Source organism: Miniopterus natalensis, chromosome 4 (genome assembly GCF_054644295.1).
Source record: "Miniopterus natalensis isolate mMinNat1 chromosome 4, mMinNat1.hap1, whole genome shotgun sequence".
Lineage (NCBI taxonomy): Eukaryota > Metazoa > Chordata > Mammalia > Chiroptera > Miniopteridae > Miniopterus > Miniopterus natalensis.
The window spans coordinates 39,341,758-39,360,779 of NC_142084.1; the positions used below are offsets into that span (position 1 = coordinate 39,341,758).

Below are 19,022 nucleotides of genomic sequence, written 5' to 3' on the forward strand. Positions count from 1 at the left end.
GCCTACTGTATTGAAGGATTGAATCTACTTACAGAAAGTAGGAGACAGGATAACTACTTGGTTAACATTTAGATACATGTATGTCAGATTTAACCCAGTGCCTGGTGTATCATGAGAACTCATTGGTTCAGATGAGAAATAGCTGTGTTGGAGAGTCAGAAAGGGCTCCTTGAAGGAGGTAGCTCCCAGGAAAAATACCACCTATAATGAAAAATGATAAAATAATCCATGTAAAGCAGAACACATGTCAAATCATAGACAGAAATCGGCTTAGGCACTGAGGTTAGTGAAAGGATGCTACAGGCAGATTGTAGTGGACTTTCCATGCCTTCAAGATTCAAGTTAAGAGGTTTTTACATGCTCAGAGTAGGGATTGAAAAGAAAGCAAAACCAGCTAGAAAAGCAGCTAGAATGATCAAGATAGTATTTTGGGAATTTAATTTTTATTCCATTGTCGTGGGTTTTTTTAATATATCTTTATTGATTTCAGAGAGAGAAAGGGAGTGGGAGAAACATCAGTGATGAGTCATTGATCAGCTGCCTCCTGCACACCCCCAGTTGGGGATCGAGCCCACAACCCAGGCATGTGCCCTGACCTGGAATCGAACTGCGATCTCCTGGATCCTAGGTCATGCCCAACCTAGGGCCACTCCCGGCAGGGTTTTATTCCACTGTCTTAATCTTTTGAAACATTTTAGAGCCTGCCCACTTAACACTTGCGTCGCTGTGTATTTTGTCTGCTATGTCTTGCTCTTGGGTTGTTTCCTTGTATAATTTTGGTTTGTGAGCTCATGTTCAGTGAGGCTTTCCCTCCCAACCTCATACTTCCAGCACCTCCTTCCTTACCAACTTGATAGGGTAGGCACTGTGCAGTCTCACACAGTAGTTCATAATTGGGCGAAGACAGTTATGACAGTTCTCTTCCGTAGACTCCTAGTCTCTCTCACAGCTAGACATGGCCATGTTCACCCAGTCCTAGCCACAGAATTGAAAGTAGCAGTCTCTTGGGGGGGGTGAGGGGCCTGTTTCTGGAAGCCCTCTTGCTTTCCTAACAAAAAGATATCTGGTAGCCCAGCGGGCGTGGCTCAGTGGTTGAGCGTAGACCTATTAACCAGGTCATAGTTCAATTTTATCAGGGCACATGCCCGGGTTGCAGGCTTGGCCCCCAGTGGGGGGCATGCAGGAGTCAGCAGGTCAATGACTCTCTCATCGATGTTTCTGTCTCTCCCTTTCCCTCTTTCTCTGAAACCAATAAAAACATTTTTGGCTTTTTTTAAGTGTCTAGTACTTATTCTTGTGGATGTGTTATGCCCATAAAGTGACACAAACACCAAGAATGCCACAAGGATGCTAGTCCTGACATGTAATCAATAGCCACTTCCCTCCAGGTATCTTACAAAAGGGAAATAAATGCCTATTTGTTTAAGCTACTATAAGTCAAACTGGTTTTACGTTAATTAAAATAACCTTGGCTTCCTTGACTGAGGTCTATCCAAAAGTTTTCAGTTTGCTTCTTCTAGGTGACCCAAGTGTACTTCCAGCTTGGAACCACTTTTCATCTTAGTTTGCAGATTCCTGGACCTCAAGCCTAAACAGATGTGGTAGAGCATTATGTTTTAAGCCAGGCCAGGAGAGGCTTGTCTTATAGGAAATTCTATTAACCATTATTGCTCTTTTTACTGGGGTGCTCCTGGCTTGAATGTAAATTTGTTCCAGCTCCCAACCTTGCCTGTGCCCAACTCTGTCTCCCCTGTATGCACAGTTCTCAGCTCATGAGGCTACCAGTCATCCAATAATCCCTTCTCCTAGAGCACAGCCTTAGTGTGGCTTCCTGCCTGTGCCTCTAGTCTCCATTTTTGGCCCAATTTGTGAACATACCTTATAAAATTAGAGGGCTTGTGTGTTTTTACTAACTCCTGATTTAGAAAGTAACTTACAAAAAAAGCATGCAACAAGTTACACACTAACAGGTATATTCCCTGAGTAGGTATATAGCATTACTTTTGTTTTCTACTCCATCTGAAGGCAATTAGTCAAAAAATTAGCTCACTACACAATTTTTTATGGGAATTAACATCAGTTCAGTTTCATTAGACTATTGAAAGGCATAGGAGGCCTTATGAACCCACTGTTCATTTTTTGTATTTATATATTTAATCTTTATAAGACTTTTGTAAATGTGAGAAAACGTAATCACAAGACTGGTATGTATTTTAAAATGGTTGATTTTGAAGCTCTAATGAATTCCTAGATTTTAAAAAACCTAATAGGACATTCTTACCAATGGCTGCAGCTTCACTATTCTGAGTGGAAGATTCACTTTTGGAAGAGTTTCTTATAGTGTCTCTGAAGAGAAGTTGTATTTACTTACTTTTGTAGTTTATATATTCTCATACTATTCCCTAGACATGGACCTAAAAGTCAAAGTTAAGTGAAAATATAAAATATTCCAAGTGAAAAGCAGCCCCTTCTAATTATAGAAAACCTATGGAAACCCTGGCTGAGGCACACTTCTTGAGGATCACTGGTCACTTGGTCTTATCTTGTTGACTTACTGGCCACAGACCCTGGCACTCACATAGCTAACAAGTAAATGCTTCCTTCCTCTTTTCTTCCTTTCTCCTCCTGATCCTACAAGGTTCTGTGATACTCTACTCGCCACCACAAGCAATCCATAAAAACTGGCCTCTCTGACTAACTTTAATCCTTTCCGGGATGCTGCCCGTTCCTAGATCACCTTTCTATCAAAAACTTGTACTTGGCCTGGCCAGCCGTGGCTCAGCGGTTGAGCATCGACCTAGGATCCAGGCGATCCGGGTTCAATTCCCAGTCAGGGCACATGCCCAGGTTGTGGGCTCGATCAATGACTCTCTCATCATAGATGTTTCTCTCTCTCTCTCTCCCTCTCCTTTCCTCTCTCTGAAATCAATAAAGATATATTTAAAAAAACAAACTTGTACTTGAATGAAACCTTCAGTCTCTGCCTTCTGAGGAAGCCATTCTAAGACACAGTACATATTAGTAAGGAGATTAATCAAGTACTGACTACCCATACTCTTAGTTGATTTGATTTCATGAAAAAAATACACCCTTAAGAAGTGGGTTTACATTTATTTAAAAAAAGAAAACAACTTTCAAATTATTTGATCTTTCTTCAGAACAGAAATACTGAATAACTTTAAAAAATAAAAGGGCCATTTAATCTATAAATTACTCTTAGATACTTTATTCCCATTTCATGATTGCTGAAAAAATGGGAGAGCACTAGCTTTAAAACCTCTCTGCTAGGTTCAAATACAAATTCTATCACTTATTAGTTGCATTATCTTAATCAAATTTAATTATCCTGTCTCAATTTAGTTATAAAGTAGGGAAAAGAACAGTACCTACCCGTAGTTTATAAATTATCTTCTGACTGGATAAAAACCAAGGAAACCATATCTTATATCTTTGGAATTTTACTAAATTCCTCTTAAACTTTATATGCTATTATTAACCCTGGAACCAAAGAATCACAAGCAGAATCAACAGACAAAATTTAATATATGCACACAGTTTCATATAATGCAGCATCACACCATGTAGGGCATTTACTCTGATACATTCAGATATGTTTGAAACACTTAAGGCTACAAAACAGAACATAGAAAAATAAACAGGAATATATTCAACACTTACAAAAAGTGATATGATAAAGAATATAAAGTACTATTTTCCTTTCAACACTTCAAAAGATATTTATATATATTTTTTACAAGTAACATCACAAATGATCACATCTTCACATGCTTTTAAAGTATTATTTGTACTCAGTGTAAGGCTATTATCATTTTTCATACTTAAATTTTTTCTAGCTCTTTAACAATACAATTTTAATCCATTCAAGTAAATTCAACCCCAAACTTGCTGTTTCCCAGCATTAAGACATGCACCCACCCCTTTTCTAGGATTTTCTGAAACTTATTTCAGGGGGGAAAAAAATCTCAATTAGTGGGAGAGTAAATGGCTGACACTAGTAGTAAAACCTTAGTTCTTTGAAACTGACATGCTGGAACTGAGCCACTAGTACTAAAACCATTATTAAGGTTTTAAACAAGAACAATAGCATTTAGACATTAAATAAGAAGCAAAATATAGTAAACAGAAATAGTGTAGCCAAATATGCATTCTCTTCAGCTACACTAATATGGACTTTGCTTAGTACCCACAAGTGAAAGACTACAGTTCCCTCATCTAAAACTGAAGGTAAAATAAAAGACATAAATAAATATTGCTAGTTTCTAGAATGGCTGAATGTTTTCTAAACCAGAAATGGTTAGAAAGGAACTTTTATTGCACCAAGTCGATCATAAGCAAGTTTGCAGTTCACAGGCATTTTAATTCAACCTTGAGTCACAAAGGAAACATAATGCAAGAATATATAGAGTTTGCATCAGCTAAGCTATGTGTGCATTGTGGTTTGGGAAAACCTACTCCTGGCCAGATAAAGGCAGGGTCTGAGCTCAGGTCAGCATGAAAACAAACATACGGGTTACCAGGAAACAGGATGAGAACTACACAGATACTAGCATCCTGCAGCCATGGAGCAAGACTTGAAGATTTATCTGGGGGAAATGAACTTGAAGAGAAATATACACAACACTAAAAGGGACAAAAATAAAGTTTAGCAAAAGCCAAAAGAAGTGGGCTTTGGTCATTATAAACATTTGTTCTTTAAAATGCTTATGATCCTAATACAGTAAAGTTCAATCATTTCCAACTCAAAATACAAATGATTCTCACTTCTAAGCATTTTTTTTTCTTATATAGAAACATTATATCTCATGTCAACATACCATATGACTCAGTTAAAATGAAGGACAAAAGCTTGCTTGGCCCTAGTTTGACCTCAGCATAAGGCAAAATCCCCTGAACTAATACAGTTAGTATAAACCTAAAGAAAAAAGCAAAACTGACCTTCATGCAAAGACTCATAATTTTAAAACTAATTATCAAAAATCAGAGTTCTTCTATTCCAGAGGTCACTGAATAAAGTACCATCTGTAAAGTTCACTTTCAGCACTGTTTCCATCATGTCCTGGAGGTAAATATGGGAAACAGTAAGCAAATCAGTATTTTCTTCAGGAACTATAGAGTATTCTGTTACTCAACTGAGGTAAGACAGAGTGACAGTGAAGAAATGAACAGTATTCTTTCCTATCCAATTTTTCAACATTTCCAGAAGAAACTGAAAAGATCAAATCCCAGTCAATAAAATGAAAGACACTGGAAAGAGCTATTTCATTTGGACTCCTGAGTTTAAATTTACATTTAACTTTTAAATCTGGTCATAATATCTAACGGTGATTTTCATAAAAAATTATCAAGTAAGCTAATCTTACATAAAAAAGTATGAGCTGAGAGTGAAGGACCCACTAATCTCATTCCATAACAACTACTGATGTTAACTAAGAAGAAAATGGCTTAGGCAGTTATCTCACCCAGTTGTTAGAGCTTAGAAGGTTGACAACAGAAATTCAACAGGTTCTCTCAAGATATTTTTTCCACACAACCATCTCAGTCTTTAAAGTTTTTACTTAGCACCATCATAAAATAATATCTTTCAAAGTGCTCTCTAAAATCCTATGTTACAAAACATTTAAATGCTAATCACTATTCAAATCAGCAGTTACACAGACATTAGGTAATTAAAACACAGAGGTAAAATAACCATTATTACAGTACAGTGGAGATTCAGAGCCTAGCTGGCAACCCAAACATTCCTGTAAGTTATCAGAGAACCCAGAAAACTCATGTTTCAGTTTGTCAAATTCAAGTGAACTGTATTTGCTTTTTTTAAAAACCCATTTTTGGCTAAGTATATTATACATGACATGCAAAGAGAAATTCCTACTTTATTTGCATAGCACTCAAACTTCCTGATAGAGAACATAAAAAAGGGTAGATTTTCACATTAGTATGTACAAATGAAAAATACTACAGTTATTATACAGTGTAACACAGATAAATGAATACTGTGTTAATTCAGAGTCGAATCTCCAAATGAGGACAGAGTGCAACATGCAAAGGGAACGTCTAGTGAAATACTGCGAAGACGGGAAGGAAACAGGATCAGACGCATGTTACCCAAGGGTAACAAGCTATAAAATGCAAAGCAAAATCACTTTCTAGCAGCATCCTCAAGAAAAGAACTAGAAGTCACAATCATCCTTTTCTGTACACTAGTTCCAGCTGTGAAAAATCAAACATGCAAATGTAAAGTGATGCACACAGCCAATGGTGCAAAGAGAAAAACAAAACACAGGAACTCTATAGAAACCTGTCAAGCTAAAAAAATTTAACATTTTGTCTCTTAAAATATTTAAATCTGTCAGTGCATTAGTGTTAAAGTGGCATTAAAAAACTTCTGCAGTTTTAACAGATGCAGATTATTTTCAAAATGCATAGCATCTACATTTCTTTCGAGTAGGCACCATATTTACACCAGTGCTAAGAATTCTTGGTGGAAACAGCCATTTCATTAGATTTCTTATTATTTCTTAAACATATGTTCTTGTATGCGATCACAAGTTCAGCAAATACTCACCAAAATTCAAAAATATATCCTATTATTAAAAGAACTATATACAACATTTCTAAGACACAGGTTAATAGGCTGCCTTAAGTGTAATATTAAAAAGAAGTTATTATTCAAGTTTGACAGATACTGAGATGAAAGGCCTTTGGGTTGGAAGCGTTTCAAAAGACAACAGTGTTTAGCCTAAGAACTGTTTGAGCCCAGTTTATGACTAAGGCATTGCATAATAAAATATACATTTCTATTTGGTGCAATGTTATGTTTTGGAATCTATCATGTCAAATGGTATATTTTCTTGTCACTTCAGTAAACACTATAAAGCACACATTTCCAACATTTGAAATTAAACTTATATAAGAAAAAAAACAAACACTAAATCTATGTTTTATATTAAGCTGTTTATAAAAAATACTTTAACAAACTTATTTTCTACTTTTTATGGGGGCAGTCACCTGATAAATAAACAGATTTTGAACAAAGAAAAATGGCAATGCCAGGAATTCACCAGCCCCCCTGAACACATGTCCAAAATTTCTTGTCCAGGATAGAAGTGAGGGTAAAAGGGGTGGGGAGAAGATAGTTCCAATTTGGGTTTTTATTTTAATGTATTTTTAAAGCCTTTAGAAACATTCCACCTAAGAAAAGGTTTCTGCTCTAACATACTGCAGCGACAGCCATCAAGTGTGTTGTCCCCGATGGCCATCTCCCATCCCTGACCTCCTCCTATCCCCCCTATAGGGCCGTCCTCTGCCATTCCGATGGTACTGATAACCTTCATCCCGGCTTCTGCTTGGCTGCCCTTTCCAGGACTCCTCACCTCTTGCGTGTTGATATCCTCCCCTACCAGAATAGCCCCAATCGCTTTTGTACTTCCTGCCTCCATATGTCTGATTATAGAACTGCTTAGGTCTACCACTTCTCAGAATACTAGATACTTCGTTCTCATCTTCTGAACTCTCTTCTTTTGGTCTCTGCAGTCTGCTATCCACAGAGTTGGCCCCACTGACCACATCAGCAGCAGTCTTAGGCTCTTTCACTTTTTCTGGTTTTTCTTTCAGACTTGGAATGGTCCTTTTAGGTTCAGGTTCAACAGGCACAGTTTCTCTCTCTCTGTTTAGATTCTGAGTGGGAAGATGAGCCTTTCCCTCTGCTACTGGAGGGATGGAAGCCAAAGCCAGATCTGCCTTAGGTGTCTGGGACGACTGCTCTGCCTGGCCTTCACACTCACTCACATCTGCTTCAGGGAGAGAATGTTGTGTGTCTTCACATCTGGCCTCCTGAAACTCATCTGCTGAAGCTGAACCACTTTGTTTAGACAGATCCAGATTTTCCAGGGGTAGATCCAATTCTTTCTCATCAGAAGGCAGAACAATATTCTGCCTCATTACTGGACTTTCTATGAATCCCTGAAAAGGGTACCCATACCAAACATGAGGAAAGAAAGGAGGTGCAATGGGAACTGGGCCTAAGAATGGATTAGGGCCAAAGGATGGTTGTGGGAATATATTCTTGCCACTTAGTGACTCTTCATATTCAGCATGAAGAAGATGCCCAGAGGTTTCAGATTCAAGATCAGCCTGGTAAGACAACTGTCCATGATTTTCAGACACCTGAGATGCAGGGATAACCAGAGGTGAAGAAAATGGTGGTGGTCCAATCTCTCCCTGTGACATTTGACCATTAACACTGGGCTCAGTCTGCATAGAAAAGTGTGCATCAGCACAGGTACAATCACTTTCATTCTGAGCAGGAGGAGCTTCTTGGAACCAAGGATTTTGAGGATACACAGGGACAGGGACCTTTGGGTACATCCTGCAGGCTGCTAGGTAGGCCTGGTGCAGAGGATACAGGTAAGAATGTGGGGCCCACATAGGACAACTATATGCCTAAAAGAGACCAAAAAAAAAAAAAAAAGTTAAAAAGATAAACAAAAGGGGGGTTAAAAAAAAGAAATTTAGAGTGGACTCAAGTTTCTTATGCCTACAAAGACCAAATAATCTGTAGTCCAAGTACTACATCACTGTGAGACTCAACATGGAAAGGAATTACAAAATCAAGTCACTGCTCTAAAACTCCATTCCTTGTCCTATCCTGAAACCAACTCAAAGTCCTGTATCGATGTTGACAGACAACAATATAATGAACCTACCCACAGACTATCGTGACTATTAATTCCATCCGTTGGATATAACTGCACATAAATAATTATGGGTGATACAGATCTCAAAAACAACCACCAGTAAGCACTTGAGCCTCTAGCTTCGAGTATCTCAATCACCAGCTGTTTAGCTCAACCTGCATTTGTGTTTGGGCTCTATCACTAGCTCATTGAGTGACCCCATGCAACTAGGTAACTGGTCTGGACCTGTTCTACCAGAAAAATGCTGGTACAGGAGTAGATGACCCTTGAAGTTAGGGCTCCACATTTCTAGGAGACCCTAGAGCACTCCAGAAAAATAAAAGTTAGTCTCCTAATCAGAGAAGGGTAATACTGAAAATGAATAACATCAAATCCTTTCCCTACAAAGGATCAGCAAAAGACCAAAACACACACAAAATTTACCAGATAAATGGCTAATTTAGCTAAAACAAACATTAACTAAATAAAATTAGGCAAAGAAATGTAGTAGATGGTGAAATTAACCAAGTCTCCTTTCATGAACTAGTCAATAGGCTATAGTAGGGCACTTCATTTCATATTTTAACAGTCTAGGACCCACAGAAACCAATCCAAAACTGGAGACAACATAGCATTGACATGGACATAGAGTTCTCCAGCCTCTCTTTCTCAGACAAGCTATTCTTTGACCATTTCCCAAAGGATACCTCTGCTCTGCTAGTGAACACCCTACCCTCCATAGGAGTACTTTCACATGGTATTTCCTTTGATCCTTTCAACAGCTGAGGCAGGTAGAAGAATGCTATTCCCACTTTATAAATGGAAAAGGCTAGGCTCAGATACATTAAATTACTTGTCCAGGGCTATCCAGCTAAAAAGTGATGGAGCAGGACTTCAAACCCAATTAATCCTTCAGTGAGGGCATTTCCACTAGGCCACCCAAGAACAGGGCCATCTCCTGAATATACCCAAAGGGTTAAATCACTGCCCATTAAAAAGAAAAGCAAGCAAAAACTGGAGCCTCAACCACTACCAAAAAGAAACATACTACACAGTACTGAAAATGCTAGTTCTTAAAAAATGAGATTAATAAACCTTAGGTTATTTGCTGATAAGATAAACAGTAAGAATTTAAAACTGTTAACTTAAAAATAACTTTAAAATGATAAAACGTAAATACCTTTACACCAAGATTAAAGAAGAATCGAAGAATGTTCTTATCTGAAAGTAAATAACGTAATAACTATAATTATACATTTAAAAGCTTTTTTCCATTATTCTTAAACAATGTATAGTTCTAAAGACAATTTTGTCTACTGGAATTGTTTTCTCTAGCCTGTAATGTATGTAAAACATAGGTAAAAACTGTAATATAACCAACACCAGGCTCCGTTTCTATAGGGTAATTCCAGGTTCAATATACTTTATATATGTAACATCTAAGTCCCAAAATACCTTAAATTAAGATTTTTCTCTGATTTAAATTAAATCTGTGTGAAGGAAACTCGGGTGTTCACTGTATTTCTTTTTCAACTTCTCTACGGGATTTTAAATATTATGAAATAAAAATGTTGGGGGTTAAGGGTAAAATCAACATAAACCTAACTCATTATTAATATAAGATTAATAGAATATCAGCTAAGGTATTCACTTGACATTAGCCAGTTACCCATAGACTCAAACATCAAGACACTAAATAAAATTATCCACAAAAACCCAGGTAAAGAGCATACAGTCACTGCATTACTTTTTCTACAGTTAGGAAATCTTGCAACTAAAATTCCTTTAAAGAAAGAGGACAGGCAAATTTTAAAAATTCTTTTTAATAAAAAAATATATATTGTTGCATGTAATACTATAAAGACAGCTATTATATATTATTCCCTGCAATTTTTTCATGAAGTAATGAGTAGTGATGAAAAAAGTCAGTAAATGTTTAGTTATCTGGTTAACATTATTAAGATTTCATTCAAAATGTTTGTAGGTGGTTTTTTAAAAAAGGACGGGGCGTGGGGAGGGTCAGGGTGCAGCTACTAAACATACAAAAACCAAAATCCAATCAAACACAAGCTGAAACAGAAAGTGAGTAACTAAGAGCCAAACTTCTGCTGTCCTTCCCAAGTTCGTTCTTTGGCTAACTTGTCCACATGACCACTGACCTCCACTTACATCTTTCATTGAACCTGTATCAGTACTTGATAAATAAAATCAGTCTGAACTGGGAGAAGAATCTCACCTTTAGGTAGGTCCTCCCCGGTGTGACACAGTGAATAAGGTGGGGCAATGGCTCGATCTCCCTTTTCATTATAAGGAAACCCAGGGTAGAGTGGGTCTTGGTAAAGGCTCAGTGTCTGAGGCAAAGGCATCAAGGGCTGGTTAACTGCCTGTATTGACACAGGAACTGGAGAGGGTGTTAAATGAGCTTGGGACACAGCAGAATCAGGTCCAGTGGTCAGAGTCTGTGTCACTGATAAAACAGGGATTTGAGCAGGGACACCTACAAAAGGAAGGAAAAGAAATCAAAAATTATAAAAAGGTAAAAATAATTTTCTACAAACATAAGTTTACATTAAGCTAAAAATTAAAGGTTGCTGTACAAATGATATAGCTCTTAAAAAGAGGTGTACTTAAGCAATATAAGGAAACTCTTTATATTAACCAAGGACCACTTGGACACACAAGAGAAAATGCGCCCAGGTAACAAGCTACGCATCAATGTCATCTGATAGTAATCTCTTACAAACATGTACACAGAGCCTGGCAAAGGATTTAATGGGGGTAACAGAGCTGGTCTATGGGGAATGAAAACTGTGGTGTCAGTGCTGAGCAACCAGAGCAACCAAAGCAACCAGTGGAGATAACCAGCTCAAACGTCTTCCTCCTAGGAAGTTGAGGGCATATATCTCAAATGAATACCAAACGGATGGGGCCCTCCCACATTGGAAGCAGAGCAAAGCAGTGGATCACAAAAAGCTCTGCAAAGCTCCACACATCTAACCCTAGTCTGAGGTCAAGCTCTCAATCAAGCATGTGAAGTGTCTGACTTAGAAGGCTTGTGTTAGATGGTTCACTGGATTTTTTAAATTCTTATCTAACCTGTTGGTCCAAAAGATGGAGGTTCACTTGGCCAGGCTGGCACAGTGGCTGGTAAAGAAGGCACCGCAGGAGTTAGATGTACCTCTGGAGAAACCAGAAGGGGAGCTGGATTTGACAAAGACACATGGTCCGCTGGCTTCTTCAAGAGGGGGTGGAAAAAGATAAAAGTTCATTTTAACCACCAAATTGCCAAGTTGCCTTTCTTTTATATAATTGCAGTTTCTATATAAATGGTCTTTCTGGTCTTAGAAATGAAAGAAAAAAGCACAGTAGCTAAAAATTCCACACAAATCAATTTCATCCTGACCAGGGATTACCTGCAAAGAGTCAAAGAAGTCATTGGCAGAGTCAGAAACAAACTCTAAAGTGCTGAACACAATAGCTTTACGGCAAGAAAGCAAAATCATTGAAATCACCTTGAAATTCATGATTACTTAGAATAGTTCCTCACACAAAGAAATGCCACAAAACTATATGCTTTCTAACTGACATAAGGATGTTAACTGACAGCAAGGACTAAGACCTTTCTCTACCCCTGTATTATTAGATCAAGAATCAAAATGCCTGCTGGAACTCAGGTTTCTTCATCATTAAATTCAAAAGTTGGTATTTCTCTTTAAATGTATATTTTTTCTAATCTCTTTATTACAGTCTAATTACGTGCCCTACCTTCTATAAGAATGCAGACAACTAAAAAGTTTTTAAATAAAGTAGAAATTTCTCTTCAAAAATCAAATTTTCAAGCCAACCCACCAAATATAAACTTACTCAAAATCAATTCAGAAAAATGACTTCTATGTCCCAAAAAATAGTGAATATAAAAATAACACCCCATAAAAACTGAGAATATCCTAAACAGAATTATAAAAAATCATAACTGTACCCAAATTATGATGCTAAAATATATCCCCCCATTTCTTATACAGATGTCTTCTGTCTTTAAATGATCACATACGTAACTAAGAAACCCAGAGAAGGCAGCCTTCCATGTCAGATGCAACAATGATGTACTTACTTGTTCTGTAGGAGGTGAGCACTCTAATTTCTTTGACTTTGATGGTGATGAAATTCTTGCACATTTATCATCGCTAATACTCTTTGGAAGCAACAACAACAAAAAAAGTGATTTTATATTTCAAAGACCCACATTCTAGGATGATGGTGGTGGTTGCTTTTATAGTTCACCCTACCTGCACCTGACTGAACCCGCAATTGTTTTTTTGGGGGGGTTTTCAATTACATCTGGTCTTCAACAGATAGGTAACTTTGCCTGCACATCTTTATATCAAACTACTGGGACATTTTTATTGGGGACACGGTTTCAAAGAGCACACACTTCCTTTAAAAATCTCAATCTACTGCCCCGGCCAAAGGTTCAGTTGGTTGGAGCATCGTCCCATGCACCAAAAAGGTTGTGGGTTTGATTCCGTCAGGGAACATACCTAGGCACGATCCCCGGTCGGGCACGTACAGGAGGCAGCCAACTGATGTTTCCCTCTCACACACATCAATGTTGGTGTTTCTCTCTCTCTCTCTTTTCCTCTCTCTAAAATCCATTAACATATCCTCAGGTGGGGAATTAAAAAAAAAAATCTCAATATACTAGAGTATTGGAAAGTACAAGCTACTTTCCACCAATTCAGATAGGGGTACCTATCATCATAATGTACCCTATTTTTTCTCTACTTTTCTACTTTCCTAACAGTTATAAAATGAAGTCATCTTGCCCGGCCAGGCGTGGCTCAGCAATTGAGCATCGAACTAGGATCCAAGAAATCCCGGGTCGATTACCAGTCAGGACACATGCCCGGGTTGTGGGCTCCATGCCCAGTCAGGGGTGTGCAGGAGGCAGCCAGATCAATGATGACTCTCTCATCACTGATGTTTCTATCTCTCTCTCTCCTTCTCCCTTCCTCTCTCTGAAATCAATAAAGATATATTTTTAAGATAAAATAAAGTGAAGTAATCTTCTCCTACTTCTTCCTGCTATATTATCACAATGTTAAGGAAAAAGAAAATATGCAATTAGTATTTATCACATTTACCTCTGGTGTGCTTGGCCCAGGTTTTTTATCCAGGTGAGTATGTCCATGGCTAGAGTCTGTAACAGATCAAGATAAAAAAAAAGACAGCATCAGCCACTAGGTTTGAAGACAGAAAAACCAAACATAAAGATAAAGCCAAAAGTACTATTTTAGTGCTTAGTGATTATGATTAGTCAGTGAAAAGTTTTCAGAATGACATTTAACATGAGCTTTAGCCTGAGTCAGTTTCTTTGCAACAGTGACATATGACATTAAATTGCTTAATGATTTTAAAAGGATTCTTTTCCCAATGGATGACTTTAAACCAGACAGAGATCTCTAGCATCTGCTTTCAAATGATGAAACAACATACCTTTATCTTTTCGTTCTTCAGTATCCATTCTCCGCCTGCTTCCTTTTCTATCACTCCCATGTGATAATTTTCTCTGGACGCATGGGTTGCTACTCGGAGAAGATGACTGACTGACTGATGAGCTCTTCAAATGAACAAAACCCAACACTTTGTGTTAAAGGTTTACCTATAAATATACTCTTCATACATCTGACTAAAAGTCTCAAAATTCACAGCCCTGTGTCTTTATACTTCCAAAACTTCCAAAATAGGACCAAGGTTCATATTTAATTACATACTCTTCAGGTATAGGCTTATTAATAAGTCAAAGTATTAGGCAATCACACCTTTGGCCTAAATTATTAGTAACACTTCTTCATAACCTGATTTCAGGAAGCTGCTCTGACCAAACTTTCACCTTGCAACTTACACTTACATTCTTTGCACAAAGAATAGCACCCTTTACAACCTTCAAAAACAGCCATGGGAGAACTACAGTCCTTTGTGGGGAAAAACACCCAAGTGCAAATCAGCAGATACCATGCACTAGGACTATTATCACTGAAATGCTACTGACCCTCAGCAAATCACATAAGCTCTGCCTGAAATCTAACCTTCTAAATGGTGTAACAAAGGAGCTGGAATAAGTCAGGTTTTTAAGCTAATTTATCACTTAGGTCCCACTCCTCTGTCTGGCACTCTCTGAGTAAATACTGCACGGAGCTGAGAAGAGGATCTTGGCCCTCTGCGGCAGACATTTTCTCGAAAACAAGACAGGATTCAAACTGCCAAATTTAAAAATGATGAGTATGACTCCATTTTAACAATCAAAAAATTTCAGTCTATCCCCACACTACAATAGCTGTATTCTCACCATTCACCGACTGAAAAAGGACAAAAAGCCATGAGTACGAGCTTCAGTGATTCGTGCTTTTTTATTTTCTAGATGTTATGGGGAAAAACATGTTACATAAAGATAAATATACTTAACATACAGACCATGCCTAATTCACATGGATTTGGGCATTTCTTCCAAAATTCCTAAGCTCCAGCCCCTGTGAAAGACTGAACTACTATTCCAGAGGACCTGTTTTCAACTGAGCATCTCACACTTCTGAAAGATTCCAAACAGGGGCCAGTGGACAGAGAATTGAGTGTGAGGGGCATTAGGTAATGTTTTGCACTGGTATACTAGGAAGCCTCCCTACAACATCTCATTTTGTTTAATCAACTGTTGAGAAAAAGTGTCCAACCACCATTCTGGATCACAGGTCATTTGGTTCCACTTACCACTACTTAAAAGACCATAGTTGCCCAGCCGAGCGTGGCTCAGCAGTTGAGCATCCAGGCGATCAGGGTTCGATTCCCGGTCAGGGCACATGCCCGGGCTGTGGGCTCAATCCCCAGGAGGGGGTATGCAGGAGGCAGCCGATCAATGACTCTCTCATCATAGATGTTTCTCTCTCTCTCTCTCTCTCCCTCTCCTTTCCTCTCTCTGAAATCAATAAAGACATATTTAAAAAAAAAAAAAAAAAGACCATAGTTGCAGGGTTCCCAGTGCCTCAAACTGAATCACTTTCCCCTATCCTGCCAACGAACCCTCTTCACAGAACACATACTTCACACTACATGAGAAACTGTTTTCCCCTGTAACTCCACCAAAAGAATTAAGAAACATCCATTAAGAGAAGCATCCATTGACAGCGCAGCATCTGACACAGAGCAACTGCAAAGGCACCAGATTACATGTACTGCCATCTCCAACAGCAAACACTGAACAACAGCTCTTACTGTATATATCAGGTGCTGGTGTGTTTGATAAGGTCACTGGAAAAACTTTCCCCATTTTATAGATGTATCTTGTTAACTGAACATAGATGTATCTTGTTACTTTGGCTAGCAACATGTTGTAATTCAAACTACTAACATAGAAGTGAGCTAACCAATTTACTTGCCTCAGCTCTGACACCAGCTAATATCTTTAAACTTCACATTCCTCATTAAGGTACCCTTCAATTTTATTTTATTTTAAAATCCTCATCCGAGGACATTTTCATTGATTTTTAGAGGGGAAGGAGGAGAGGTAGAGACAGAGAAACATCAATCAGTTGCCTCCCACACTCGCCCCAACAGGGACTGGGAATCAAACCAGCAACATGGGCAACGTGCCCTAACTGGGACCTTTCAGTGTAAAGGATGATATTCCTACCAACTGAGCCACACCAGCCAGGGCAAGGTGCTCTTCAGTTTAAAAATTATTAGTCTAGGCCTTGGGTGGGGGGTGCGAGGAAGACAGTCAATGGGGAAAAAAATGAGGACATCTATAATACTTACTACTTTCAACAATAAAGATAAATTAAAAATAAAAAGATTGAATCAGTAAAATCAAAAAAAAGAGAAAAAAATCTTTTCATGAAAACCTACTCTGCAATGTGTTGCAGTCTCTGCCTTGATGTTATATAATGGGTATATCTACGCTTAATTTTTATATATATAAATACCTATCAATGAATAATGACTTCTTACAGTATCTAAGAATAAATGGCTAATGTACAGAATTTTAACATTTAATAAATCATTAAAGTAGAAAAAAAAATTATTAGTCTACTGCTCTGGCCAGCTCTGGTTAGAGTGCCAGCCCACACACCAAAAGGTAAAGGGTTCAATTCCCACCCCTAGTTGGGGCGAGTGCAGGAGGCAACCAGTCTGTGTGTCTCTCACAAGGATGCTTCTCCCTCTCCCCCTCCTTGCCTCCCATTCTCTCTGAAAAGCAACAGAAAAAAATATCCTCAGGTGAGGGTTAACAACAACAAAAAAAAACTATTAGTCTACCATTGCCCAGCCAGGCCTAGTTCAGCGGATGAGCATCAATCTAGGATCCAGGATCCTGATCACAGTTCGACTCCCAGGCAGGGCACATGCCCAGGTTGTGGGCTCGATCCCCAGCCGGATGCGTGCAGGAGGCAGCTGATCAATGACAACTGACTAATCATTGATGTTTCTCTCTCTCTCCCCATCTCCCTTCCTCTCTCTGAAATCAATAAAGATATATTTTAAAAAAACAAAAAACTACTAGTCTACCATTAGAAACTATGGTTTAATATAAAAACTATAGTTGACTCTTGAACAACATGAGGGCTGGGGTGCCAACACCTCTCAAGAAAACTGAAAATCTGCATATAACTTCTTAGCTTCCCAAAAACAGGTATAGGCGTCCCTCGTTATCCACAGGGGATTTGTTCCGGGAACCCAAACAGATACCAAAATCCATGGATGCTCAAGTCCCTTATATAAAATGACATAAAAGAATGTATACAGCCCGGCCGGGCATGGCTCAGCGGTTGAGCATCGACCTAGGATCCAGGCGATCGGGGTTTGATTCCCAGTCAGGGCACATGCCCAGGTTGCGGGCTCGATCAATGACTCTCTCATCATTAATGTTTCTATCTCTGTCTCTCCCCTCTTGTCCTCTCTCTGAAATCAATAAAGATATTAAAAAAAAAAAAGAATGTATACAGTCAGCCCTCTACATCCACAGATTCTGTGGTTGGTTTAATCTGCAGATGTGAAACCTGGGGAATTCAGAGGGGCAACTGTATTTATTGAAAAAAATCTGCATGTAAGTGGAACCACACAGTTCAAGCATGTGTTGTTAAGGGTCAACTGTCTATTAAGGAGACATTTCTAACCAATAGCTTTTAAAATCTATTTTTATACATACAGAAAGTGCTGGGAAAGCGTGTTCATCTCGGTTTTGAATCTCATAAAGTAATCGAGATTCTTCTATAGCTTGCTTCTCTCTGCGCTCTTCTGGGGAGAGGCCAAAATAGTTAGGTTCTCGACTCGCATGATCAAAATCCTCAGCTCTCTCACGATCAGGTTTCCTGTCAAATAAAACACTGTCACAAAAAAGAAGACAAATGTATTGAATACCTAATATAAAATAAAATAACCTGTTTTGCCAATACAAATATTTTACTAATTAAGCTACACAGTGACTAGAACTTTTGGCAATTTGATTAATGAATGTTTAGCAAATAGAATCTCCTGTAACATCATGCACGCTACATTACAGAGTCAAAATGACAAACTTACAATAGGGAGGGGGAGAAAAAGGGGGGAAAAAGAAAGTGATACAGAAATAATTGAGGGTGGGTTTTTTTCCCCTTTTCATCAAAGCAGAAATGTAAGTACTGCATGTATGTCTTTACTCCACATTCTCATACTTTCATAAGAATTCACTTTCAAAAGAAGGAAAGTTATTAGTTTAGGTCTCAGAACATTCTAATTTTCTGTTTTAAGTAAAGGGCAACATTCAAAGGAGACACCAGGACCATTCTCTCCTGCTTTTTTGATGACACCACCAAGGGAGGTGTAAAGCTAAAAAGAAAAAATATTAAAATATGCCAGGCTAGACACTAACTGCACAGATAAGACTTGTTATCTCAATTTAATTTTGGTCAAAGAATGACAAAAAAATTCATGAATAGAATTTGGTAGCCTATAACAGAATCCTAATGTTTCTATATGACTTGTAACTATTACAGGCAACATGAATACTATTTCTACCATGTCTAGCAGTTTCACAATAGTGGGAAATGAAAAGTCAAAACCTAAAGGAAAAATATGTTGTCATAATATGAACATATAATCTTCCTGGACAAAAGTGGGAAGGACAAAATGATACCATGTTATTTTTTTTACATCTGAAATAACAAATAGCCACTTTATGTCCTCAGATAGTGCCACTTAAAATCACACCCTAATTCCAACAGGGCGAGTGTCAACCCCAATGGTACTGGGAGGAAAAAGCACTCGAGCAAAGTGGGCCCTCCTAATCTTAGACCAGTCCTT

The 19,022-nt window shown here is 38.3% G+C and overlaps 1 protein-coding gene across 1 annotated transcript in view; it reads right to left on the bottom strand.

Moving 5' to 3' along the window:
• Positions 1-3,524: 3,524 nt before the first annotated feature.
• Positions 3,525-19,022, bottom strand: part of OTUD4 (OTU deubiquitinase 4) — a 44,599-nt gene continuing 29,101 nt past the window's right edge. Inside the window, exons 14-21 of the mRNA XM_087816500.1 lie at positions 17,890-18,052; positions 14,190-14,313; positions 13,838-13,893; positions 12,808-12,888; positions 11,793-11,931; positions 10,933-11,193; positions 9,877-9,917; positions 3,525-8,463 (exon numbers count right to left, since the gene is read on the bottom strand). Coding sequence (XP_087672626.1) covers positions 7,255-8,463; positions 9,877-9,917; positions 10,933-11,193; positions 11,793-11,931; positions 12,808-12,888; positions 13,838-13,893; positions 14,190-14,313; positions 17,890-18,052 — 2,074 coding nt within the window. The 3' untranslated portion in view covers positions 3,525-7,254. The remainder of the gene's footprint in view (positions 8,464-9,876; positions 9,918-10,932; positions 11,194-11,792; positions 11,932-12,807; positions 12,889-13,837; positions 13,894-14,189; positions 14,314-17,889; positions 18,053-19,022) is intronic.